Source organism: Panthera tigris, chromosome B2 (assembly GCF_018350195.1).
Source record: "Panthera tigris isolate Pti1 chromosome B2, P.tigris_Pti1_mat1.1, whole genome shotgun sequence".
Lineage (NCBI taxonomy): Eukaryota > Metazoa > Chordata > Mammalia > Carnivora > Felidae > Panthera > Panthera tigris.
The window spans coordinates 63,699,925-63,727,849 of record NC_056664.1 but is presented as its reverse complement, the minus strand read 5'-3'; the positions used below and the strand labels follow the sequence as shown (position 1 = coordinate 63,727,849).

At 39.9% G+C, this 27,925-nt stretch overlaps 1 protein-coding gene across 5 annotated transcripts in view; it reads right to left on the bottom strand.

Annotated features, from left to right (window-relative positions):
• SMAP1 (small ArfGAP 1) overlaps positions 1–27,925 on the bottom strand; it is a 200,018-nt gene that overhangs the window by 2,381 nt on the left and 169,712 nt on the right. For all 5 annotated transcript variants that reach the window (XM_042986645.1, XM_042986641.1, XM_042986642.1 and 2 more), the window contains 3 exons: positions 6,704–6,831; positions 1,798–1,969; positions 657–970 (listed from right to left, as the gene is read on the bottom strand). In XM_042986645.1, coding sequence (XP_042842579.1) covers positions 657–970; positions 1,798–1,969; positions 6,704–6,831 — 614 coding nt within the window. The remainder of the gene's footprint in view (positions 1–656; positions 971–1,797; positions 1,970–6,703; positions 6,832–27,925) is intronic.

The following is a 27,925-nucleotide window of genomic DNA, read 5'->3' as shown; positions in this document are numbered from 1 at the left end:
TTTGTCTATGCAGAAAAGTCAGAATGGAGCGCTAAAATAGACTGATTTGAAAAAAGTTTTACAAGTAAAATGGGATTTTATAACGTAAGGGGATGTCTGAGACAGATGTGGACTTGTCCATAAGTAAAAAGGAAACTCAACTGTACAAAGGTTTTTAAACAAACTTTTATAAAGCCAGGGGCAGTAGGCATATGACATGAAGAACAGCCTAGATCCCTTACAAAATAGTGCTTTGAGACTGGAAACCACTCCCTGCCCCCAACTTAGTAGTGAAGATAGGCAGGTCTAAGTGGACTATAAAAATGCCCCACCAGGGAGCTGGGTTGAAGCTTGGTGCTAATTTCACAGGTAGCAGAGAGGAAGTCTCTCAAGATGCCCAAGATAATTTCCAGCTGTTACAAACAGGATGTTCACCAGTATTATACTCTGAAATGAAAAAATGCTTAACATTGCTTTACAGAATACTCTAAATATAGGGTCAGTGACAGCTCACTTGTCTGTTTGATGTAACTTCATAATACCTATAGACAAGTCCCATCTGATACATTATCCTTACTCAGATCTTTCTGCCATGTTGTTATTTTTAAATAAACCATTCAGAAAATGAATCCCATTTCTTTGATTTTGGAGACGCTGGAGAGTAAATGACCCCCTACCTGTGAGAGGTTCCACTGGGGCTGCTGAGCTTGCGGCAGGCCAAACTTACTCTGGGGCGCGCCCATCTGTCCCACCATTCCTCCGTGGGGGCCAACCACATTTGGGGGAAGTGGCATCACACCAGTTTGTGCGTTTCCCATAAACCCATTGGGCATGGGCATGCCCACCATCATGCTTGTACTCTGTCCCATCACATTTCCTAGAAGGCCAGGAGCTGCAGGTGCAGGCACAGGCACGCCCATTGGTGGAAAACCTTGAAATGCAGTCGGTGCTTGTGAGGTAAATGGTATATTTGTGGGTCCCATAAACACACCTGCATTTTAAGAACCATGAAAAGAAAATGAATGAAGAAAGCAGGGCTACTGTATACAGTTGCACTCACCTCTATAATCACAGAAAAAGGATCACCATCTTTCTGAAGAACCCACAGCAAAAATTTTAATTCCAATCTGTTCCTGCTCAGACCGACTCACAACCTCAGAGCTGGTTACTTCCAAAATGCACACAAATCAGTTACAAACCTGAGCAATTTAGGCTAGATATATCTTATGCAATAGCCATATAAACTCCACAGCATGAGATTATGTGCTGTTTGTGCTGACTTGCACGGCTTGTCTCCCACTATCAGATACACAACTGAGAGCTGATGGTGTCTGGCTTTAATGGAAGCAAGTGTCCTAGAATTCCAGCTCATTATTTTAGAAGGAGTGCATTTGACAGATTCAAACTATGTAAACAATAGATCTTACTGTGCTAGTCTTTCATTATAATTATTAAAAACTCAGTTTTGGAATTCATGTGATAATTCAGATTGCTTATTGTTTACTTACAGAGAAAATACCATACTGTACACAAAGTTGTAAACTTCATGCAAATCAAAATAATTCTTCAAAAATAACCCATGTCCTGTAAGCTTGTGAAACAATATTAAGTGATATGTGAACAGCGTGTTACTTCTAAATAAAGTTTTGTGAATCCTGTATATGCTTTTTAATTCTAATGCTTCATACCAGTTTTGTAGTTGCACAAATTGCAAAGAAGCACCTGGTACATGGAAAAATAGGAAGAAATAATATCATACAAAGGGTATTCTAGTAATGTTACTGCAATTCACTGAAAGCAGATTTGAAAATGAATTACCAGGAGTACTCTGCTGCTGAATGGTTCCTGTGCCATACAGAGATAAGATGGAATCTTTGGAGAGTTGTTTCTTTGCTACCTCTTCTGACTTTGTAGCTTGCTCAGTGAAGAGATCTAGATCTCCAGATATTACTGTAGACAGAGTGGCAGCTGCAGGTATAGAGGGCGTCCCCTGAGACAAATACCAAAACAAGCTGTCAAATTCTGCATACTAACACACAGTTCATCCCTTCCTTAAAATCTAAATGAATTAGAAATTACACAACTGTAGAAGGTAATATGACATCAGGATCATTCACAAGCCCACACAAAACCAACATCTAGGATAAAGATACAATGTTTCCTATTTTAAATCTGTTAATGTGAGAGAACTAGATCAAAGCTCTTTCATAATAAATTGTGTTTACCTGCTAAACTGACACTGCGTTTTTGCCCATCATATCCTGACCACAGTGGGTTCAACAATAGTATGTGGCTGCTGTGTGAGGACCACCATTCATGGGAGATGCTGGGGATCCACTTCAACTATTTCAAGGAACTGGTATCCCTTAGAATAAAGAACTACAGCAGACTGCAAGAGGGTCTTGCAAAGGCTGATTTTGTCTTTGAAAAAAAAAGCCTTTGTTTTTCAAAAGCTGCATCATATTTCTGTAAACCTAATCTAGATCAGTTTTAACCTCATAGTAGAATGTTTCTAGTCTATCCAGAAATGAAGTACAGCAAAACTTCACCTATACTCTCAACCATATCTTCATTCCACTTTTGGAAAATAGAAATAAACATTCAGATACTTAATACAAAAGAAAAATGTTCACTTAACCTATATGTGCACACAGATTATACAATCACAGCTAATAACTTCACTTTAATGATCTCTGCAGCCATTTATTCAATCACATTCACATTTGTTTACATGAAATTGTTTTAGATATGAAGAGTTTCAAAGAATTCTAAGAAGAATGGTAGAAACTGGGTAAGGGTCTTCTCAAACTACAGAATAAGGTGAGTAGTAGGTAGAAGTTAAAGATCGTGTAAACAAATTTACCTTAGTTTTTTAAAAAATCAAACATTTAACAACTTGGCTAAAAAAAGTAGCAATAAATTACCATCCAAGCATTGTATTCACAAATTTAAGGAGAACAATAGTTGAATCTACTATGACAAATTAAGCAAGCATTTTGAGATAGAAGTCACTGCATTTTGCAGAAAGTCTGAAATGTGTAAGGACTCGGACACAGTGGAATACCAAATATGGGAATGCACTGGAATAAAATATTACCTAACTACCAGTGATGCAGCAGAAACTCTCAGAGACTAAGAGCAAGTGCACTGGAGCCAGCCTGCCAGGACTAGAACTCTGGTCCCACTGCTTGCTACACTGTGCCCTGAGACTGTCACTTAGTCTCCACTCTCTTCTGTAAACTTGGAGATAGGACTTCTAACCTTACAGAGTTGCTTGATGACCACTAGAAGTGCTCTGCACAATGGCAGAATTAAGCACACAATGTTTAACTTGTTAGGTAATGAAGCAACCATCTCACTAAGTAATCTTTTCATAATGTTTAGTTTCTGTTCAGTCTAAGAACCTGCTCAAAATCCTGAGGTCTATTCCCTGTGGAAGAGATGAAACTACAAGAAAATCCAAAATGGCTGGGAAACCTATTCTAGTAGTCCCCCTCACCACACCCCCATACACTTTCCAAGATACATTCCAAGTACCCTGGGGATGCCTGAAACCATGGATAGTACCGAAACGTATATATACTGGTTTTTTTTTTTCCTATACATCCACACCTATGACAAAGTTTAATTTATAAATTAGGCACAGAGAGCATAAAGTAGAACAATTAATATACTATAATAAAAGTTATGTGAATGTGGTCTCTCAAAATATGCTGTACTCTTCTTATGATGTGAGATGATAAATGCCTACGTGATGAGATGAAGTGAGGTAAATGACAAGTGAGGCACCGTGACAAGTGTTAAGCTACTACTGATCACCTGGTGATATATCAGAAGAAAGATCATCTGCTTCCAAACTGTAAGCAACTAAAACCACAGAAAATGAAACCACAGTCTCATACTAGAGCAGCCTAATATCCACATGCTCTAAACGTGTATTTCTTCTGATGAAGGTACATAAAATGGAACATCTACCTCAACGTGGTCATAGTCTAAAAACAGCCAAACCACATAGCATGACTAGTAATCACTCCTATGTCCATTTTTTATTTTTTGGTGCTCCATTTGACAGCAGTGTAACTCCAGGATTAAAGGAGAACAACCTTTGTCTGTCAATTTACACTTTGAGAGGCTGCAGAATCCCTAAACCAAAGGTTCTCTCTGGCTGTTGGGATCCTAAGGCTGATCCAAGGTCAAGGCAGCACCTGTACAGGTCTAGATACTGTTGGTTTATGTGTGTTAGAGATAGAAGGAAAGGGATGGCTTCTGTAAGTCACCTTTGAGGACTCTGGAATGATTCCCTGGGAACCCCCAATATACATGTGCATTCTGGTCAGGTGAGTATTTCCAACCTCCTTCGGAAGACTACACAGCCAAACAGGTAAATCTCTCTCGTCTTCACATGAGTGGGAAATCTTTTAATATAATTTTTACTATGAGTAAAATCAGGACTGAAAGAGTATAGGGTTCAGAGTAATTCCTATTTCTGTCCAATTTTACATAATGGAAACTCACCAAAATTAGTAAGTTACATAGCTAGAGTATATGTATAAAATGTGTAATTTAACCTGCCTTTCCCCTCTCCCCATTTTCAAAGACATTTTGAAAACATGTCTGGGTTTTAATCTTTGCATGTAGTTCAGATGAAAGATAACTCTGCTCACCCAATATTTTATAGGGCTCAATACAACTGGCACAGCTTTGGTCCAAAATCAATGTTCTAAAAAAAGAATCAGATGGGATTTAAAAAATCAACTCTGTTACTCTTAGTTGCTGATGCAGAATGCACAAAGCATGAAGGCCAGACCAGCCAATCCCTCATAAAGGTAGAAGCCACACCCCGTATTGTGGTCATGGTGCTACTTAAGAGTTAAATGAAGTCTGCATTGTTCCACTTGCTTTGATACCGAAAAGAACACATGAAGTACACTGAAGCCTCAGATGTGGGGTCTAATTTTCTGTGTGGTTGCAAAGCAACTCACATACTCCAATGGAATCCAAAGAAGTTTAGCAGATAAAACAGCCTCACTAGAATGCTAGACCAAAAGAAACTGCTTTTCGTGCTCAGATTGTCAAATAACCTAATGCTTCTTTCTGAAGCCAAAACATTAGCATTAGACAATTTTTATTATCACATGCATACCCATGCCTGCACAAATTCACAAGGTAATTAATGTTAATTGAAACAATAGTAGTAACAGTCCCTCATTTTATGTTTTGGGGTAGGGGAGAAGGAACAGAGCCAAAAAATAAAGCTATCTTTTCTGAAAATAAACATTAATGCTGCAATTTTGATAAGCTAATTTCTATGACATTTATTTGCTCAATTCTAGTGGTAATTATGACTATCATAACAAAAAAATGCATAATAAAAGTATAAGCAATTAGTCTTCTTAATAAGACATAAGTTCTTATTAAAACTTTCCACCCAAACAATTTTCATTTGGCTCAGTTTTTCTAGAGAAAAAGAAATATTTTACCTCAAAAATTATGCTGTACCAAAACACACTGTTGTTCATTTATAAAGTATAAATTTAAAATAGAATTTTAAAGTTGTATGCTTAAGAGTAACCTATATTCCTAAAAGTTAATATATTCACCTTCAAAAAAGATAAATACTTGATGGGATCACTTGTATGTGGAATTAAAAAGAAAAGTTGAATTCATAGATGGTGGTTACCAGAGCTTGGGAGTGGACAAAAATAGAGGTTGATACAAACTTTCAGTTATAAAACGAGTAAGGTCTGAGGACATCTAATGTGACTACAGTTGATTATACTGTATTGTGTAACTGAAACTTGTAAAGAAAAAACTAAAGTTCTCACCAAAAAAAGTAAATATGTGAGGTGATGGGTGAGGTGATGGGTGTGTTGATGGTGGAAGTGAAATATACACTTTAAATATTTACCATCTTATTTGTCAATTATACCTCAATAAAGCTGAAAAAATATTTAAAGTATTAAACAATTTACAATTTTAAAAAAAGGAATAAAGTCAAAATGTAACGTCAGGAACAGAATTCAAAATTTCTTTATCATCAATGTGAAAAGAAATCCTGATCATTAATATTGCCCTAAATAATTTTTTTAAAAATTTAAAAGTAGAAACATTGTATGTCCACTATACTTCAATAATAAAACAATTTTAAAGCTAACTTAAAACAACTATCTTCATAAGAAAGGAGTACTTAATTTGCTACAATTTCTTACTCTTGATTTTTCTGCAACCAGAAATAAACTATCTTGAGGATGGCTCAATAGAGCATAAAAATAGAACTACTAGCTTATATAATCAATATTTATACACCTATGGTTAACTTTAAAACCTCTGAAGTTACCGTGTTAATCTCTGGCAAGGTTGAAATAGTCTGAATTTTCCCATTTACTCACTCTAAACACCACTGTTTGCCTAAAGCCAGAGTCAGCACACTTCAAACAGTGAATATTTAGGCCTTTTGGGTCAAAGAGTGTTGCAACTATTTAATATGTTTTTGTGATGTAAAAGCACCCACAGGCAATATGTAAATAAATGGAATGGCTGTGTTCCAATAAAACTTTGTTTGCAAAATCAAGCTGCAGGCTTAGTTTGTCAACCCCTGGCCTAAAGAACAGTAAGCTTTCAAATCAGAGACTGCTCAGAGACAATTCTTTCAAAATTGAACTTTTGAGGGTTTTCAAAAAGGAAATAAGCAGTGATGATGTAAAACCATGTTCTTACTACATACCTGAGCTGCGGGTATGACCGTTGCAGGTAAGGGATTAGAAATCATTGGTCCAAAGATGTCCAGATCATCATTCAGGGATGGCACCGTGGTTGTGTTCCCATTGGTCACTGGTGCCTCGGCAGGGCCATCTGAAAAGAGCACAGATTCTCATCCTAAAGTAGATTCTCTTAAATTACTTAAAACATGACATTATTTTTTAAATTAATATATGGTTAAAAACAGTTAAAAGGTTGACAAGATATATGTCCCCCTTTTACCCCCCAGGTTCTCTCCTCTTTCCCAAAGAAACTATTTCCAGTTTTGTTTATTTTCCCAAAAATATCCTTTACTCACCAGTTTCTAGGTACAATACATCCAAACCCTGTTGGTATTACACTATTCACGTTATTCTGCATCCTGATGCTCTTTATATGCCAGGCACTGCTCTGAGTACATACATTAATTCATTTAATCCCCATAACCTTATGAGACAGACACTACTTTTGAGATAACTGACTAAACTGGCATTTCATACCATGTTCTTATAAGTAAGAATGCCTGCATGTGTGTGTGATAGACGACATCACTTCATATCATGTTTACCTATGCTGGAAATAAATTCTGATGATTTAAAATGTTTGTAACGTTGAATTCTTAAGTTACAAAGAGGGGGGCGGTGCACCTGGGTGGCTCAGTTGGTTAAGAGTCTAACTTCGGCTAAGGTCATGACCTCGTGGTTCTTGGTTTGAGACCCACATTGGGCTCTGTGCTGACAGCTCAGAGCCTGAAACCTGCTTTGGATTCTGTGTCTCCCTTTCTCTCTGCCCCTCCCCTGCTCGCTCACTCTCTCTCTCTCTCTCTCAAAAATAAGCGTTAAAAAAAAGTTACAATAAGGGAAAAAAACTACATAGAAAGGAAAAACATACACTGTGTAAACTGATTCTGTAGCAAGTATCCATAAAACTTTGAAATAAACTCACTGTACACTCAAGCATGGCCACGTTCAGTGATGGCAGTACCAAGCCACTGAGCTGTACCCGGAAGGGAACTCCGACAGAGTGACAATATCCTATATCAGCTTCTTACTTAACCTACCATTCAAAAAACTTTTTTCAAAGTTTGTCTCTCCTTTTTACATGAGTGCAGAATTTACAAAATATAAAAGGTGAGACTTGGAGTGGGTTGGAGTAGAGAGTTTGTGAGCACAGTCCAGGGACTGGGACACCTCACACACTTTCCTGTGGCCACAACCAAGTTAACACTTAAGAGTGTGCCCACTCCAATCTCTTGTGATGAGGGAGCATGAGGCACGCTGACAAGCCACAACCCTGCCCCCCCCCCCCACACCAGTTGGGATATGTGTGATATTCCTCTTGGCTGCCTGAGAACAAAGGAAAGGGGAAAAACAAATGGTTAACTGATAGAGATCATAGTCCTACAAGACCTGAGTCTCCATCTATTCATGAATATCTTAGTAAATTATAGGAAAAAGGCAATCTTATCAATAGCCTAATCTCCAGAAACCTATAGACTCTGTTTCCTGGAGCCCCAACATCATCCCTCCATAGTGATGTGGGAAACAAAGACAGAAGGAAATGGCAGAACTAAATTTCCTTGTAACTTGCAGTCCATTGACAAATACTTGAGGCAGGCAGAGTAAAATGTTTCTCCAGAACTCCCCACTGTCCTAATGCTAATGCTTTGCCACAGGGAAAACAACCTTAGCTTGATAATAGCTAGGCCTCCAATATCCTGGAAGTCTTCTTTAGCATATGAAAATCTCACTGGAAACTTCCCCTTGACTTTACCTCCCTCAACTTCTAAGTATATAACCAATGTCTCCTCATCATCCCAGGGCAGCTCTTCCTGCCCACGATCCTGTCCCCATACTTTAATAAAATCACCGTTTTGCACCAACAGCATCTTTAAGAATTCTTTCTTGGCCATCGGCCTGGACCCCATTAACCCCACTGTCACCCCCAAAAACCTTATCATCTTGAGACTCATGTCCTAATCAAGCTTCTATTTTAACAATTTACAATCTTTTTGATCTCTCTTTGCCTCAAAGGCAAATTAGTCATCTTTCAAAATTTCTTTAAGGTTGAGTGAGATATCTTGCACAGAGCAGGTTTCCAATATTTGGCAAATCTAATGGAAGGTCTTCCACATACTAGGTATTTCTACCACAAACCACAGAAACTCCCAGGTTTCTTTTCTTTTTTAAAATATAACTATAGAAACTGTTATATTTTATTTCCCAGTTTAAGCCTCAGTAAGTCACATATCACTAATTTCAGTGAATAAATGGGTCAATGAAATATTTTTTACTACTTAATTTCTAAAAGACTGTAAAACCCACATAAGATTAGTTTGTAAGAGATCAACTGCAAATATTTTTAAATCACTTTCACTGATATATTATCAGAACCAAAAAAAATATAGGTTTACTCTCTCTCTCTCTCTCTCTATATGTGTGTGTGTGTGTGTGTATTTGTGTGTTGTATGTTCTATCTCTATTAAGCACTATGAAGAATTTAAAGGTGAAGCAATAAAACAATGCAGATAGTACTAATTTATAATATACAGAATTTTAAGCTAAGATACAACTATGACCTAAAAGAATTCAAATACGACTCATGAAAGTTTTTTTTTTCATTTCTAACCACAAATGGCAACATTCATTTTGAAGTCAGGCATCTTTAAAGAGCTATTTCATGTTTTCCAGTCCATTCCACATTCCATTTACATCATGTAAATATGAACCAGAAACAAAATATTTTAAAAGGACAAGGTATTCTACATTAAAAACACAATTAAAGGAACATCATCTTTGTGGTATCTACAACATCTCAGTTAAGAAACTCAACAAGGACATGTGAGCCAGTGGTACCATCATCCATGAGCTGCAGAGCTGGGGACAGGGAAACAACCCCATCAGACAGACATATTTAATTGTATCATGAACAAGGAAGCATTTTATTAGCAGGAAATAAAACCATATAACTATAACTATAACTATAACTATATATATATACATATATATATATATATATATGCAGTTTAAATTCACAGACAGAAGCATATGTCCTTTAGAACAAACTACAATCAAGAGGAACAAAGGTAAAAAAGCAAAAGCCTGAGTATAAGTATGTATTTCCAGTTTTTCAGTTAAAATTTTTTGCTTTTTCAAGTAATAGCAATCACTAACAATTAGGACAAATTTATGAAAAAAATACCTTAAACTTGAGAAAGTACTATCTTTTATTTTTTGGTAAGAAAATATCTTGACTCGACTTTTACCACAGGACATGTCAACCTAGTTTACAGGACGCCATTGTGCCAGCATACACTGTATGAGAACCGAGAGGTTCACCAACTGCAGGCAAATGATCTGTATTCATTACTTTTTTTTTTTTTTAACGTTTATTTACTTTTGAGACAGAGAGAACACGAGTGGGAGAGGGGCAGAAAGAGGGAGACAGAATCCTAAACAGGCTCCAGGCTCAGAGCTGTCAGTACAGAGACAGATGCGGGGCTCAAACTCACAAACCGTGAGATCATGACCTAAGCCGAAGTCGGACGCTCAACCAACTGAGCCACCCAGGCACTCCTGTATTCATTACTTTTATAAACTGTACATCTTTCAGAAATGTATGTCTGTTTTTAAGAATATTACTTTATTTAGACTTTCAAGTCTAAACCCTATTCAGAGTCTAAATTATAAAACAACATGCGGCACGTTATGTGGTTTTGAAGTCTCGTTTTACCCTTCACACCCTTAGGATCACATATGTAACCAACAAAAATAACAGCCAACACTCAGTATAGTGCTTATTTCATGTCACCCTAAAAAAATACAAATACATCAACATATACGTACACTTCCTTAGTCTTTATAATGATGCTATGAGAGGTACTATTAATTACCCTCATTTGCAAATGGTAAAAACATTAAACTTGTCCATGGTCACAGAGCTAGTGCAAAGCCTTGGGTTATAATCTAAGTCATTTTTTATAATAAGATCAATACATTCTTGTAAAAGATGCAAATAATACAAAAATTAATAAACTAAAAGTTCACTACCATGGATGATGGTAATGGCTGCAAAATAATGTGAATAAATGTACTTAATGCAACTAAACTGTATGTGTCAAACTGACTAATATGGTAAATTATGTTGTGTATTTTTATCACAATAAAAAAGTCCCTACATTTTCTATGTTTATAAACATATGTTTAAAACAACGTATATATATCAAAGTCGTTTTCTTTAGATCAAATGGTGTATGTGTGGGTGAGAATGGACTGCATTCCATATTGCACGAACTTAAGATAACTTACTTATTCAATCCTGCACTACTGGGCATTTAGGTAGTTTCCAGACTTTCATCATTACAGAAGCAGTAAATACCTACTGTCCTTAATATAAAGCCTACATAGCTCATTTTCTTCACTGCAAGGTAACATGACTTCATGTTCTACTACCACACTATAAAGAGCTTCATTTTCTCATTCCATTAAAAATATATATGTATATTTAAAATCTGACCTTTTGAAGTCTCAGAAAGGCATTCTACACCAACAACAAAGTCAGGCTCTCTTTGTAACCACCTACCATCGTGGAGCTGCCATGAAAGTCAACTCATAACAGAAGTTCAAGGAACTTTGGAATCCTTTAGAATGAGACAGAGGAAGCATCTGCTTAGGAATGTGATCTTTATGGAAAGGTTGCCATTTTCCAAGTGAATAAGGAAGATACGTGTATTAACTCCAAAAACCTAAGATAAGGAACTTTCTCTCCCAGGTCTGACCAAGGTTTCCTATCCAGCCTTGTGACAGACACAGTGACTCTTCTCTGCCTTCACATCTACAACACAACTGTCTTCTTTTCTCTCTACCCCAGTCTTCTTCTCATATAATCCCCTAATATCAGAGGTTTTACCCCCATCAGTTTTTGTTGTTGCTGTTACTACAAAAGCTAAGCATTCACAGAATTGTTGAAAAATCCTTAGCCTAAACAAAAACTTCTCAGCCTTGCACAATCAGTAAATACAAGTTCCCAAAGGGTTTTCCCAGTGGATTTCAACGTTTGCTAATCTGACTTACTATACTGTGTTTAACTTGCTAAACGCATTCTTTAAAAATTTTTTTTAATGTTTATTTTATTTTTGAGAGAGAGAGAACGCGAACAGGGTTGGGGCAGAGAGAAAGGGAGACATAGAATCTGAAGCAGTCTCCAGACTCTAAGCCATCAGCAAAGAGCCTGATGAGGGGCTCAAACCCAGGAACCTGAGATCATGACCTTAGTGGAAGTCGGACGCCCAACAAACAGCCATCCAGGCGCCCCTAACAGCATTCTTTAAAAAGGACTGTTTCATTATAACGACTGTATTTTTGCTTTTCAGTATTTAAAAAGGGCACTTAAAGGGGCACCTGGGTGGCTCAGTTGGTTGAGCGTCTGACTTCGGCTCAGGTCATGATCTCACAGTTTGTGGGTTCCAGCCCCACATCAGGCTCTGTGCTGACGGCTTGCTCAGAGCCTGGAGCCTGCTTCAGATTCTGTATCTCCTTCTCTCTCTGCCCCTCCCCCGCTCACGCTTTGTCTCACTGTTTCTCAAAAATAAATAATTAAAAAATTTTTAAAAAGGACAGTTAAAGACTATTTGTCATATTACCATCATTAGAAATATCACATTTCCTAGACTTTTTTTTTAATGTTTATTTTTGAGGCAGGGGACGGGGCTGGTGGTACTCCGTGCCTGTGCTTGCTCGTTCATGGGGGAGGGGCAGAGAAAGAGGGAGACAGAAAATCCAAAGCAGTCTCCACTCTGAGAGCAGAGCTGAATGCGGGGGCTGGAACTCACAAAGATCATGATCTGAGCCAAAGTTGGAGGCTTAACTGATTGAGCCACCCAGGCGCCCCTTCCTGGACGTTTTAGAAGAATGTTTATACATGTTACCATTTTTGTCTCTGTGAGAGACAGGGAAGGCATCTCCTTCCATTATCTCCAGTTACAGAAACCAGGGCACACACACCTTAAAAGACTTGTTCAATGTCACTTCCCTAGTTAAGCAGCAAAATCTCCACTACAACAGTCTTCTGACCCCTAGGCTAGTGAGTTCTCTTTTCTAGTGATGAAACCACATTTCATCAAAAGTCATGGAATTACAACTGTACCTAATTATAAACAGGTCACTTAAAATTCTGAAAGTTAAAAGCCAACTTTTATATAGTTTATAATTATGTGCACTAAGAAAAGCAGTGACATAAAAGGCTCAAAAACCATTCAGCACCACATGCACAGTTCCTCTTCATCTCCCCACTCCTCTGTCCTACCAAGCGCAGTATCTTCTCAATTTACAGGCAAGGATACAGGTGGTTGTGGTCATCGATGAGCAAAGTAGGCTGAGAGAAGCAAGTGTGGGGTACAGTCAGCCTGGTTCAACAAAGTATTCACGCATCACAGTGAGTTCAATGAATCCTTTTGATCAAGGGTCCACTAACAGCACAGTCTTTGCTGACTGAATAAAAGCTCAGAGGCCACAAAAGCGGAAGAGAAGTGGATGTCTGTGCAAACTAATCAGAATTCACCACAGACATGCACCTCAGAGTGAGTGTTGTGTTCCTTGCTCAGTTAGGAATGGTGGTGGGAGCAGCCGGCAGCAGGAGGAGGGAGAAGCCCCCTTTAATCAGTATGCAGAAACAGTCGTTGGTGGACAATAAAAATAATGGGAGATCCAGAGTACAAGAAAAGCCTAAGGCAAATGGGAAGAAATTTAGCTGGGGACAACATCATAAAAAACGATAATGAAGCACAAAGGACCCCTTGAAAAGGCAATGAGCAAACTGAAGAAATTAGGACAATGCAGTAAAATGAAGAAGGAATTTCAATCTCGAAGGCAAGGAAGGGATCAAGCCCACAGTTAGCTGCTTGTGGGTAACTATTTTTTTTTCAACGTTAACTTAAAAGTTTAAAACCAGTGTTTTATCTGAAAACTGAGTTTGTACATGACTTTTAAAATGCACACGTACCATAAATTTACAAGAAAGTGTTAAAATGTTTTGAGCTAAAAAAAAAAAAGTTGTTAAAATCAGTGCTACATCTCACATGAACATAAGGCATGCCCAGCATGCATTTACTGGCCTGCTTTGCATCATGACACTGATAGATGCTTCGAAAAAAGGTAACATTTCAAATATGACAAAGTCATGAAGGCCGGTCTCTGTCATCTAGAAATCCTCAATATGGTGAAATGAGACTGCTGATTCTATTAACTGTGGCTATACCAGAACTCATCTAACACCAATAATCCAAATGAGTAAAGGTTTAAAAAAAAAAAAAGTAAGACAATATTTAGTGTCTTTTTTTGGCTCATTCCCAGTACCTCTGAATGATAATTTATAAACTAAAGGAAATAAGAATATAACACTTTACATTTTAATAACACATTTTTAAAACTAATATTTTTATGCCAGGTACTCTGATCAATGCTTTTTATAAAGTATCTCAGTTTAATCATATCACCTTAAGAGATTTTTGTACACATTAGGCCTAGGATTTCAACAGAATTCTGGTGGTGTACCTAGAAAACTCAACTGCCATAACCAGTTTGAGAAGTTTTTTCTGGAGCCCCTAAGCAGAAATAGGTGCCCTTTCCCCATCTAGCGTTAAAACAGAAGTTGCCCTACATCACTAATAAAAGTTCCTGTGGGGCAGGGCTGGCTTCACTACCACCAGGTCCACTCACTGTACTCGACACGAGCTCCTTTTCTGAGGCAACTAATGACTCCTGAGTCCTTATGACCCAACACTACTTCCATTATAGACCTGTCACCCACATCTGGTCAGCCAGGCCTACTGACTTTTCCACCCAAATCCAGGGGCTACAAAAGTGGCAGCCTTCCCAAATACCTCAATATTTTTAGTTTTTAAAGGCATCTGAATATACTTAGGTTGACAGGCAATCCCAGTATGCTACAAGACCTCATTACTGCACCCTGTTACCATGTTCACAGTCCAGACCCCTTGTCCACTCCCTCCTGTCATCTCACCAGGAAGACACAGTGGAGCCACCTCCTTAATTTGATGCTTAACACAAAGCCCAATCCCAGGGGCTTCCTCTCTCCAGTTCACCAATGACAGTGAGGTTGGAATTCTATCTCCAAAGCAGAACTATGTCCTCCAGAGTCACACTGTCCAGAGGCCAGTGCATCACTGCCGCACAGCACCACACACAACTAACTACCCACACAGAGCCCAGTCTCCTCCACCCACTGCCTAGTGAGCAGGAAGCACATCTTACTCTCAACTACAGATCTGTTCCAAGTGTGCTATCATAGCACCTGGCAGGTGCTCCGAAGATGACCTCCATAACACACTGGATCTTACATGAAATAAATCTCCACAGGACAAACAACAACAACAACAAAACCGAAAACTGAAACAACTCATTTGCTCCTCCTCCTGACAAGCAGCAGCAAGAAATTAACCTCTGAATTGAGGAAAGTAAAATTTAAATCGGGAATTTTAGCATTATTCCAGATTTCAAACTGAATTCTCACAACCAATTCTCTTACATAATCCCACTCTTCCCTCAGCAGTAATTCTCTATCTTCCAGTTTCCAGACTGCAACCTCATCCCCAACTTGTATTACTATACACACAGAGAAGCTGCATTTTCTGGTATTTACTAGAGTTCCATGAACTCTGCTGGTGCTCAGTAAATATTAATTAAATTCATCCTTTACTTGAATGTCAGATGTATTAGCTGGTCATAATCTATTTGCACAAATAATAAAAAATGTCAAAGAGCAACATGAGATTTTATGTATTGCTAATCTAGTTTAAGGCAGATAAGAATATAATAAGTAAACGGATGTTAGGTTTTTCATTACCATTTTTGACTGAGCATGAATATTCAGCCTTGAGTACACCCTTGCTACAATGAAAACTGCCAAGTCTAATTCTTCATCAGTAACTACTGAGGCATCATCCTAGGAAGGAATGAATTTAAAGTGGAAATAGCACTGATTAAAGAAGGTTGCTTCCATGAGATGCAGTAATGTTCTCCTTAATGGCAAAATTCCTTCTTAAAGCTTTATAAATTTTCATGTTACTCAAAGAACCTTTTTTATTTTCTACACAAGAAACCATTTAAAGCTCTTTCCTTAATAAAAGTGTTATTTGGAATTCCTTTGTATTAAAACACATGAATTGCTTTATGAAATGAAATAAACTCCCATGTGCGTTACTTTGTGAAATTCAAGTCACAAATGTCCATTGAAAGCATATTAAAATTGTCAAGCTTCAAATTGTTTTCAAATGCCTTAAAAAAAAAAAAAAGTGCCTGAGAGTTAAGTGGAGCTATTTATTTTTATTTTTTAGTTAATTTTCTTACTGCTAAAAAGGTGGTATTTAGACTACTTTACTAAAATGATTGAAATGGCCTTAAAAGATGATCTTAGGGGTGCCTGGGTGGCTCAGTCGGCTAAGTGTCCGACTTCAGCTCAGGTCACGATCTCGCAGTTCGTGGGTTCAAGCCCCGCGTCGGGCTCTGTACTGATGGCTCAGAGCCTGGAGCCTGTTTCGGATTCTGTGTCTCCCTCTCTCTCTGACCCACCCCGTTCATGCTCTATTTCTCTCTGTCTCAAAAATAAATAAACATTAAAAAAAAAATTAAAACAAAAAAAAAGATGATCTTAACCCTCTTGCTCTATTTGTTGTCCGTTTTACGTATGTATGTATATATATATGTATATGTATTTATGTGTGTATGTATATATATATACATATGTATGCATGCATGTAAGTAAATTTAAGACTAAATTGTAGGGGCACCTGGATGGTTCAGTCGGTCAGTCGGTTAAGCATCTGACTCCTGATATGGGCTCAGGTCCTGATCACATGGTTCGTGGGTTTGAGCCCCATATCGGGTTCTGTGCTGGCAATGTGGAACCTGCTTGGGATTGATTCTCTGTCTCCCTCTGTCTCTGCCCCTCCCCTGCACAAGTTCTCTCTCTCAAAAATAAAATTTAAAAAAACCAACAAATTGTATAAGAAAAATTTCTTTCTAAATGCTTAAAACATGGTGACAGACTAGATTTCTTCGAGGCCACCCAATTTCCTTAGTGCTTTTATTTTTTTTTAATTTTTTTAAATGTTTTTATTTATTTTTGAGACAAAGAGGGGGCATGAGCAGGGGAGGGGCAGAGAGAGAGGGAGACACAGAATCCGAAGCAGGCTCCAGGCTCTGAGCTGTCATCACAGAGCCCAACGCGGGGCTCAAACCCACAGACCATGAGATCATGACCTAAGCTGAAGTTGGATGCCTAACCAACTGAGCCACCCGGGGGCCCCTCCTTAGTGCTTTTCAAGGAGCAGCAAATCTTCTCTCAGTCAAAGACCATGCTGTGTGACAACAGTCTGGAGGAGTCCTAGTTACATAGTATAATTTGAGTCCCTCCTCTGCACAGCCTTCAAAGGCCTGAGCTATCTCTTACTCATCTCCCCTGACCTGGTATTCAGGCTACAGTCTCAGCACAGCCCTGCATACAAGTTACTGTGCTATATGCTTCACATTTATTTCTTCATTTAGATTCCATCCATCAACCACAGAGGTTCTTATTTCCATTTCCTAGATAAAAACACCAGAGCCCACACAAACTGCAGGTTACTGCCTCTAAATCCAGTGCTCTTCTTCTGACACAATGCCACCAGCTACCAATATGATAAGGATCCAATATCTGTTTTGTGTGGCACAAGGTCACCTGGTAGTCTTTGAGTTTTATTCTGTGTCACAGCTCAACGCAGTGTAATAGTTAAGAACATGGGCCTGGCTCTGTAACCTACAAGCTATGTGACTTTAGGCAACTTAACCTCTCTGTGCCTCAGTTTCTTCACCTATAAAAAGGAAATAATGATAGCTCACCAGCCTTAGGTGATTTATCTTTCACTTCTCCCCAGCATGGACTCAGGACCACTTGCAAGGATCTGCTTAATGCCAGTCTTCTTACAGCAATATATTCATCTACCTGCATTTTGTTGCCTCCAGAAGTATGGTTACACAAAAATAAAACAATTCCTTCCTTTTGAAAGGGTAATATAACAGTTTACAATAGTTCCCTGAACATACTCTTCTGAGAAGAAGCAATACATGTTTTCATTAGGTTTAAAACCATATCTAAAAAACCTAACAGACCACAAAATTATTTAGGGTACTTATGCTAGAATATTCCTTCCTTCTGCCCTTCTCTCTGGAAAAACATCCTCCTGATCTGGTCAATGCACAGTTCACAGGACACTGGTGGTTTTCCAGGGCCACAGCAGCTACGTCTGGCATTTAGTCAGCACATTTCCAAATTTGTTTTATTTCACAGCATATGAACTTTGAAGAAGAGAAATTTCCCTGTAGGAATTTTCTACTTGACAAGTGAGTAGAGTGCTTTTGTGGGGGGTTTATCCTTTAGTTGGTTTCTTTCCAAGAAAGGCTTTTAGAAGCAAAAAACTTAGAAAACAAGAGTAACATATTCATCTCACTCATCATATAAAATTTGAATGTATATGTTACTAGAAAATTAAGTAGGGGGAGCTGCCTGGATGGCTCAGTTGGTTGAGCGTCTGACTCTTGGTTTTGGCTCAGGTCATGATCTCATGGTTTGTGGGTCCAAGCCCTGTGTCAGGCTCCACACCGACAGTGCAGAGCCTGCTTGGGATTCTCTCTCTCTCCCTCTCTCTCTGCCCCTCTCCATTCTCTCTCTCTCTCTCTCTCCCTCAATAAAGGAAGGAAGGAAGGAAGGAAGGAAGGAAGGAAGGAAGGAAGGAAGGTAGGTTATGTATTCATAACTACATCTAACTAGCACTGTCAACTCATTTACACTTGGCCATTGTGAAAATAAGTTAAAGCGTGTATTTCCTGAAACACAAGCATGAGTGAGAAAACTTTAAAACTTGCCCAAAGCTATATATTTCCTTTCCAATTAAGAAAAATTGAGGGAACCTGTATCTATTCCTCTATACACTTTGGCATTTAAAATTATTTAAAATAAAACTATGAAATGTTTAGGCAGACATTTCCCCAGATTAAAATGAGTAAGCATAATTTTATTTAAGTAGTAAATATACCCTGGGCTAGATTTTCATGATCAAGATCATACTGATTCTTTGCATGATGCCTTTTAGAGCACTGAGGACCCGATTCTCTCAGATACCTTCCATGGTCCACCCCAGCCACACATACCCCTCTGTGCCTGACAGGCCTGCTGTTCAAAGCCTCCTGGCAAGGGGGGCCAGCTACGCTGCAGGGCACATGCAGTGCATGGACGACCACAAGATAGAAACCCTGCAGGAGGGCTTTCTACCTCTGGTGGCAGACTGAACTGAAACCTGTAAGGTCACGTTTAACACCAGCAATTTATGATTCTTCTCAAGCATTACGCTTAGAGCATTTGCTCAACCTTGAGGATTCTATTCTCAGATGGGGTTTTCTACAAAAAAAAAGAAAAAAGCAAAAAGTGCTACTGGATGGAAGTATTAGTCTGGGGGGATTATCCTAACCAACTGCTAAGCAGTCTGTCCGTTTCTATCATGTAAAAACTAAGCAGCAATCCACACACACACACACACACACACACACACACAAAATAAATAAAAAAAATAAAAAAAATGGAGACTAGCATAACTGCGTAATTCCCAGTCCTAGAATAACTACACAGGTAGGGACCGTGAAGAACACCACCCCCACATGCTCTAGAAACTGATTTAAATTCTCTTCTAACATAGGGGTACACATTCAAGTCAAGATGTTTCTGAGACTGCAGTCTGCTTCGAGTCTAGAGCATTCAGGGATTTTCAGTCTGGCCCTTAGTGAAAAGGAACCTTAATTAAGACATCAGGTAATTTCCAAGACTAGTAGGTAAGTGATAACCAAGTATCTGACCCCCTTCTGGTATTAGAGAGTAAAACACTGAATAAATCATATTTGTACAGGCTTCAAACTAGAATACCTAAATATGAAGCAGTTCTTGTAGGTACAATCAAGAATATAAGGCAGAGATCAGCAAACTACAGCCCACTGCCTATTTTAAAATATTTCTGAACACAGTCATGCTCAATTGCTTATATATGTGCTTATAGCTACTTACATATTATAAAGTGGTTGTGGAGACCATGTAGCTTACAAAGCCAAAATATTTGGCCCTTTTCATAAAAATTTCGCTAACCCTTGCTATAAAGCAGATAGAGAGCATTTTATGTTTGACCTTGGGACGGAGAGTAGATCAGGAAAGGTGAGCTAAAGAAAATAGGTTTAGCTTGAGTCAGTAAGTTGAAAAGAAGAACATGGACTCACCAAAGTGTCATTCAAAAGGAAGATCAAATTACTAAAAAATGATCTTAATGATTACCCTATTATGAGATTAAAAGTGATCCTGAATACAAACAATAAACTTTAGGATTCATGGACCCTCTGTGGGTGTGTAACTAAACTATGTGAGGGTTTTCTGTGTATTTTCTGCAAGCGCTTCAAGTTAATGCCTGTTCCAGTCTCATTCACATGAGCATATACTGTCATGTCTCCATGACCATAAATCATACTTCAAGACACCTGCTTCTACTCCCCACCATGTTTCAGTTAACAAGGGAAAACCAGAGTCCCATGAGGGGAGAGTGGCATGCTTACCTTGGGCAGCAGAAAAATAGTCTGCTGCCCAAAGTAGATACCAATAATCAATCCTGATTTAGAATCACTGTTTTGAGCTAGAAGAGACCTTTGATTCTCTGCGGTCTCCTAGAGTTTCACAAACTCATCAAATGTCATGCATAACAAAACTTTAAAAAAAAAAAGTCAGAAAGTATTTTTAAAAAGAACTTAAGAAGTTGATAAACCAGCAAGACTGAAGAGGTGTTTGTATTCTGAGTAGGACACCCGTCATTTTCTGCTACAAAAAAATCCATCAGCAAAATATCCCTCTTTCTGACCTTATCTCCTATCACTGCCACCTTTCGAACTCTTCCAGTATATGATCTAAAACTGTCAGTCACCAGCAAAATCCCCTACATATATATCCTTAACTTCTTCTTCAAACATTCCCTTCACTTTCCTGGCCTAAATGAACCTTGGCTCTCCCCTAAAGACACCATTTACTGAAGCTCTCCACTATCGAAAACAGAGCTGTCTCAGGAAACTCACAGACCATGAGTGAGAGAAATAAATGTTAACTGATAGAAACCAAGGAGATTTTGGAGTTGTTTGCTGTGTGGCAAGGGCGGCTATCACAGAAAGTGATACCAGAAGAGAGGTGCTGCCATCACCAAAGCCCAAAATCTGTGGTACTGGCTTTGAGATTGGGTGGCAGAGGACAGGGAAACACTTATAGGATCTTGAAAAATGGAGACACGATATGTGACAGTGCAAGACTTGGTAAGCAGTCCCCAGCAGTCACCAGAAAGATGGGAAACACATCAAATGAAGTTCTAGCAGAGATGCCCTAGTTGACGCACAGACCTGGAGAGGAAGAAAAATCGTACTGATGTACACTGCTGAGCTCTGGAGGTTATTTACTATACAATAGTACTGCAGCCATAGTTGAGTATTTAAGGCCAGTCACCCCATTTGTCCACTAGATCCCACTGGCTATTCAAGACATTGCTGTAGCAATTTTTCTTGTCCTGAATCAGCAGATTTTCCTGTCCTACAGGTTCATTCCCAAAGGTAAACATCCTATAATTTCAGCAAATCATATTGGCTCCATCTTCAAAATATATCCAGAACCTGATTACTACTTTTTGGAGAAGTGAATCAAGTACTGCACCAAAAATGGCAGTTGAGGCTAAAACAAGCTCTGGTCTCTAGCTTAGAGACCCCTCCTCAGGATTCTCTTTCCTTTGTTCGCTGTGAGCATGAAAACCCCCACAGATATGGAAACTGACAACTATAAATTACCCTTCCCTGCTTGCATTCGGCGCTCAGATCTTTGGAGAAACAGTCTCCTTTGAGCCCGCCGGTGTTAAATAAATCTCCGATCCACCAAGATCTCTGAGTGCCATTTGGTTTTTCTGCCGGCATACCAGCCTGGTTCCGTAACAAATTTGGTTCCCTGACCAGGAAACCCAACCGTGCTGGCCCATAGCTGCCACCGGTTTGGGAGAATGGCAAGGCAGTGAGGGAATGAGAGATGGCAAGGAAGAGTACATGCCCTGCCTGAATCTCAGCTGTCTTCTTCTCGGTTGCCTCCGGCCGGCCCACTCCACCATTCCCACCGGACTCGAGGAGACTTGGCAGGTGAGGACCTGGACCCTGCGTTGGAACCAGTAAGGCTGGGGCCCAATCTAGTGAGGCCCACTCACAAGAGTGGAAGGGGGACCTGATCACTCCCCGAGGCTTCATAAGTCTCCCAGGTAGGAATTCTATGGGAGGGAATATAATAACTTCTGGTGTGTATGTGAATGTGCAACTCGGTCTAGCTTGCCTGCAGAGTTCGATTCTGTGGCTCCACGGGCTGGTGCTCTTGGGGACCTCAGGGTCCCATAGAGTCTGTGTGGGCCCGTCTGCTATTCCATCATGGATGGCACTCGGTCTATGGCAATATCAGAGTGGTTTCTGATCATGGGTTGCAGGGCTGGGACCTATGGGGCTGAGCGTCACCTGGGTTCCTTCAGGACATGGCCAGGCAGGCATCTGGCTGGTCTCCTCATTGGAGGGGGTGCCCTGTCCCTCTGTCTTTGTGACTCTGACTCACGGGAGCATTATGGGGTCAGGATGGAGCAAGGAGAGCCAGGCAAAGGTTTTAGGAGCTTTATCCGGAGACTCACCCAGGGAGCCAAAGAAGCAACCCACCGCTCCGCTAATGTTCCCCTCTTCATGACTCATCAGGCTCCCTTCCCCCTTCCCTGAGCTTGAAACTCCTCCCCTGGTTGGATCTCCACCACTGCCAGGTTGCTGCCACCACAGCCGCGCATTTCTCCTCCCTTTCCAGGCCAGAGAACCCTCCCCCACAAGGACTGAAGGCCAGATTGCGCCCTCGGCCAGGCGCAGGCACTCTCCAGATGCCAGTCCACATCCGCTGTTATCAAGAGGCTCTCAGGGGGATAAGACTGGGGGGGGGGTGAGAAGGCCATAAATATACCCAGAAGCAAAGGGGTAGGCCCAGAGCCTCCTTAGCAAGGGTTCAATGAACCTACTGCAAGGGGAAAGGACATCAAAAAGAATAAGTGTCCCAACCAGGGAAAGTCCCAAAAACCCAGCTGAAATCAGGAGGAACCTCGAGAAGGGGACCTTATTGGTTTGGCCGAGATAGAATCAGACTAAAAGGGACACTGACTCTCCCTCCCTGTTCCTCTGCCTAACAGATGTGAGGGATTCTCCTTCACTTCCCAGGTTAACAGCCCTAATTGGAGCCAACGGTGGTTAGTGTACCTCGGGACAGGGACTTTAAGGAATGTTCTCAAGCAGTTGCTGCTTCTGCCTCCCGCCCCCTGCCCACCATCCCCTCATGCTTCTGCACCAACGTGGGTGTGGTCCTATACCATCCTCAGTGTCTCAGGCACCACTGGTTCCTCCTCCCACCCTCCAAGTCAAAGGAGCAAAGTGCACTACCCCTTGGACCACCATTTCAGATATCTCCACTGGTGCCCCAAATGAAAATTGACAATGGGGAAAAACTGATTGACTTTTAGGCGGACGCAGGTGAAACATAGTCAATGCTTAAACTTTTAAGTTTATTGCACCTGTCTTTATTTTTTTTTAATTTAATTTTTTAACGTTTTATTTATTTTTGAGACAGAGAGAGACAGAGCATGAACGGGGTAGGGGCAGAGAGAGAGGGAGACACAGAATCGGAAGCAGGCTCCAGGCTCTGAGCCATCAGCCCAGAGCCCGACGCGGGGCTCGAACTCACGGACCGCGAGATCGTGACCTGAGCTGAAGTCGGCCGCTTAACCAACTGAGCCACCCAGGCGCCCCTGCACCTGTCTTTAAACTTACCAGCAAAAGTCAAACAATCTCATGTTATCTATGTTGCAATTTGTTAATGATAATTAATTTTGTCTGTCTCAAGGTTTTCATGGGTAATTGTTAAGATAACTTTGAAGGTCCTTGGAACCTGAAACTTTCCAAATAGGATGGGATGCTAAAGCTTTGAATATTGCATATAGATATGTGTTTTTTAACATCTTATTGCTGAGAAATCAAGGCTATTCGGACCTACTGGAAAACATGCTTTGTACTTAATTGGTTCACAAATTTACCATCTAAAAAAATTCTGATGTAAATACCTCTCAATTGGTTACTAAGTCCTCAATTGGAGACTAAGGTTTCCTAAGAGTTAAAATTCTACTAAATGTACTTAAGACTGATGAAAATAAAGAAAGCAACTCTGTATGTAGGGAAATAGGAGGTATATAAGAAAGATATAAAGAATGGAAATACAGTTTTGTTGAGGGTAAAAGAAAGTAATTTTGTCTTAAATGAGACTGGTTATTTGAAAAGAATTGGCTTTGGGACAAAATATGAAAGCAAAAGAAAGTTGTAGAAGGTTGAGATAAATGGAATTTTAAAAATACACTGATGTAAGGTTGAAATTCTGCTTTTCTCCCTGCTCAAATGACAATGTTTTGTTGGACTGTTGATCTGCTCTTGATAAGATGATGCAAACAAAGGTTTGTCTTCCAGGAAAACCACAATTTTAGGTTTCATCTTCATCAGGTCTTTGATTACTTAGTTAAAGCTTCTCAATGTTAAAGGAGCTAGGTTTTCGTAACAACTATATAATGCTATACATTCACCTTTAGGATCATTTATTGCCACCTTGTTTGAATAAATACAGTTTTAAGATTTTTAATGATCTGTAATCCTTTTTAGGATGTACTTATAACTTCCTAAGCTTTTAACAAGCTTCCAGGATTTAAATGGTAAATGAAGTCTTTTTGACCAATTAGACCCTTTTATTTGGGATGCTAAGTTCCTCGGAAAAGCACTGTCGTACAATGGTAAACCTTAGGTTGTATTGCAAAGGTAAATGCTGTAACTGTCCAAATATATATGCAGTTCCTAAAGTTTTAATATTTTGGTATAAGGTAATCACTTAATATTCTGATTACCTGAAGTGTTATGTGTCACAGAAATAACCAAATTTCTTTGTCAATTGCATCATAGTGAACTCTCATCAGATCTTTAACAATGTCTATTTCTGAGATTTTGTCATTTATAATTGTTCTTATTCTCTCACAAAAGGTGTTTCTTCTTCAAGGAGATTTGTAAAAAGGACTTTGGGGACAAATACGGGTATTTGACATCGCCAAGATTAATACTAAAATGGGTAAGAATTTCCAGAACTCAAAAGCTGCATTCAAATTGAACAAGAAATAGGAACATGGGATTAAATGAACTGAGGAAGATTATAGTTTTGTGATTCTTGTTGAAAATATTGCTGGTTCTCTAATGTTTGCTCTTCCAGATTAAGAAAACTCTCTCTTGAGATATCTATGATATACAGAAATGTCATAAAGTATTCATTTGTAAATGCTTCAGTTTACAAATTTTCTCTGTATATAACTCCTCTGAAATTCAAAAACTCAGTGAGTATTCTTTCTTTCGTGGCAATTACAATTGTTTGCATAAATTCAATAAGAATCTGTTTGTCTTGTAACAGGTCACCATTGGAAATACTGGTTATTTTACCAAGGCTTTGACTGGAATGTCATATTTGAGAGTGGCATTCATAGACTCAGATATGACCAGACAGCTTTAAGGAACTAAGGTTGGCTTTATGAAACATGGAGCCATAAAGCCCCTTGGGAAGGTTGACCTGATACCTTGCTTACAGAGTTCCCAGCAGCCTCACCAGGTGAGTAAAGAAGGTTACTTCCTGGCAGGTGCAGGAACCTCAGGATATCTTGGGGACCTCATGAAGAGGAATTTGCCCAATTCTATAGGTATTGTAGGCCTGTCTGATGGCAAGTATTTGGCTTGGCTTCTGGCCTGGAGAGGCTACTAAAAGTTCAACCCAAGATTCCTTATGAAAGGTTCCAGCAAAGCAAACTTTAAAAGATCCTCATGATCAATCGCTATTCTTGCTGAGCTTATGTAAATAATTAGGCCAGATTTGTTAAGACTGGATTTGTTCTACAAATGCATTGGTCTCCATTTGGCTATCTCTGGAGAGGGGGGATTTTTAGAGCAAAAAACTCTGTTTCAACAATGCACCATTATGGATGTTAAATTCTAGTTATGATTGCCTTTAAATGTTTGTTGTTTGCCTAGACAACTTGAGGTAAACTTCAGGAAATTGTCACAGTATTTCATGTATAGGCAATCTTCTGTGCTTGTTACTCTATGGGGATAATAATAAGACCCCATGAACGTATAATTATTTAAACAACTGGAAAACAGGATAGACCTCTAAATATGCAAACCCTATCTTCCCTAAACCTGATCTGACAGCTACCAGAAACCCGCCCCTTTTGAAGACTTGGAGGTGGACTTTACAGACATACAACCAAATAGAGGATTCAGTTTCAGGTATCACCCCATGGGTCCATTGCTCCAGAGCTGAGAAGGCCAACTCAGAGGAACCCTCAACCTGGCAAAGTGATCCAGATCCAGTCAACCCACTTTACTGACCCTCAAAAAGACACTGATCCCTGAGATCTCCAGCCCTGCTCTAGCCACACCCCGGAAGCTGGGTGGCCTGTGCACGGCAGAAGCCTGAGGAATCAACATGTGGACTGAGCCCAGGGGTTTGGATGCAACTCTGCCAGCCCTTGCCCCTCACTGGTGTCATAGCCCTGATCTTGCTTCTTACTGTTGGGCTGATAGAGACCGTACCAACAAGCTGGACATGGGACAAAAGATGAATGCTGGATCTCACACACCTCCTCTGGATGGGAGGATTATTAAGTATTGCCTGTATATTATGATAACCTCTCTCAACCTTACATCTGCCACTTACCCACTTTTGCCCCCAGGATTGTTGTATGACAATAAGGGGGTCAAGGGCATTTAGCACCTTCACCTCCCTCCACAAAGATTGCTACAAAGGAAAAACACCCACTCTCTGTCAGTTACCAAGTGCCCCACGGACTAAGTACTGGACTGTAGAGATAACCCAAAATGTCATCACAAGGGCCTCCAGAGAGGGAAGCCAGCTTGCTACACTTACCTTCCTCAATGGGGGATCTCAAACGGGGGAGGGGGTGCAAGACAGGGCCCTTCAAAAAGTTATAAAGGATACCCAGGATAGGGTAATACAAGCCATAAGGGTGACCACTCCCCTGGCAGCCTACCAGGGTTTGAACCTGTCAGCCTTCAATCAAATGCTTACCAATTCCCCACTCCAGCATTGGGCCAACACTACTCTCCAAGTCCTCCAGAAAATAGATAATCACACCCAAACCTGCTGGATGTGCTTGCCCCTCAGCCGGAGGGCTTACTTAGCCACTCCTATCCCTTTGACCAGGGAAGCTCCTGAAAATCTCAAAACCAACACCTCTGTCTTAACTGGACCCCTGGCCACTGAGATACGTCTCACAAATGCCAACAATCTAATCTGTACAGTCCTTGAAGGTATGAATGGTACCTCTCCATGCGAAAGAAATATAACCTTAACGAGGAATACAACCCTATATTCAACCCCTGGGGTATTCTATCTGTGTTCTAACTCGGCCTACCGATGCTTAGAAGCCAACTGGACTCAGATATGTTATTCCATCTTCCTAACCCCATAGATATCCGTATACACTGAAGATCAGCTCCTAATAGCTTTTAGCCCCAAGTCCTGGGCTAAACGGGCAATTCTGCTACCCATTCTGATAGGAACAGGAATTGTGACAGGAATAGGAACCGGAATGGGGGCATAGGTTCATCCATAGGACTATTCCACAGACCATCTCAAGAGCTAAATGAAGACATGGAACAGGTGGCAGATTCTCTGGTAACCTTACAAAACCAAATAAACTCTCTGGCGGCAGTGACCCTTCAAAATAGGCAAGCCCTCGACCTCCTCACTTCAGAAAAAGAAGGGAATAGTTACAACTAAGGTTAAGGAACTGAAGGAAAGAATTCAACGTACACAACAGGAAAGTATCAATCAATAGAAAGGATGGGATCTCACAGATTGGGCATCCTGGCTTCCTACCCTAGTGGGGCCCCTCCTCTACATAATTTTACTTGTAAAAGTTTTTTTTTTTTTTTTTTTTTTAAAGGCATCAAAGTGGGGAATGTTGGAGAAGTGAATAAATACTGCACCA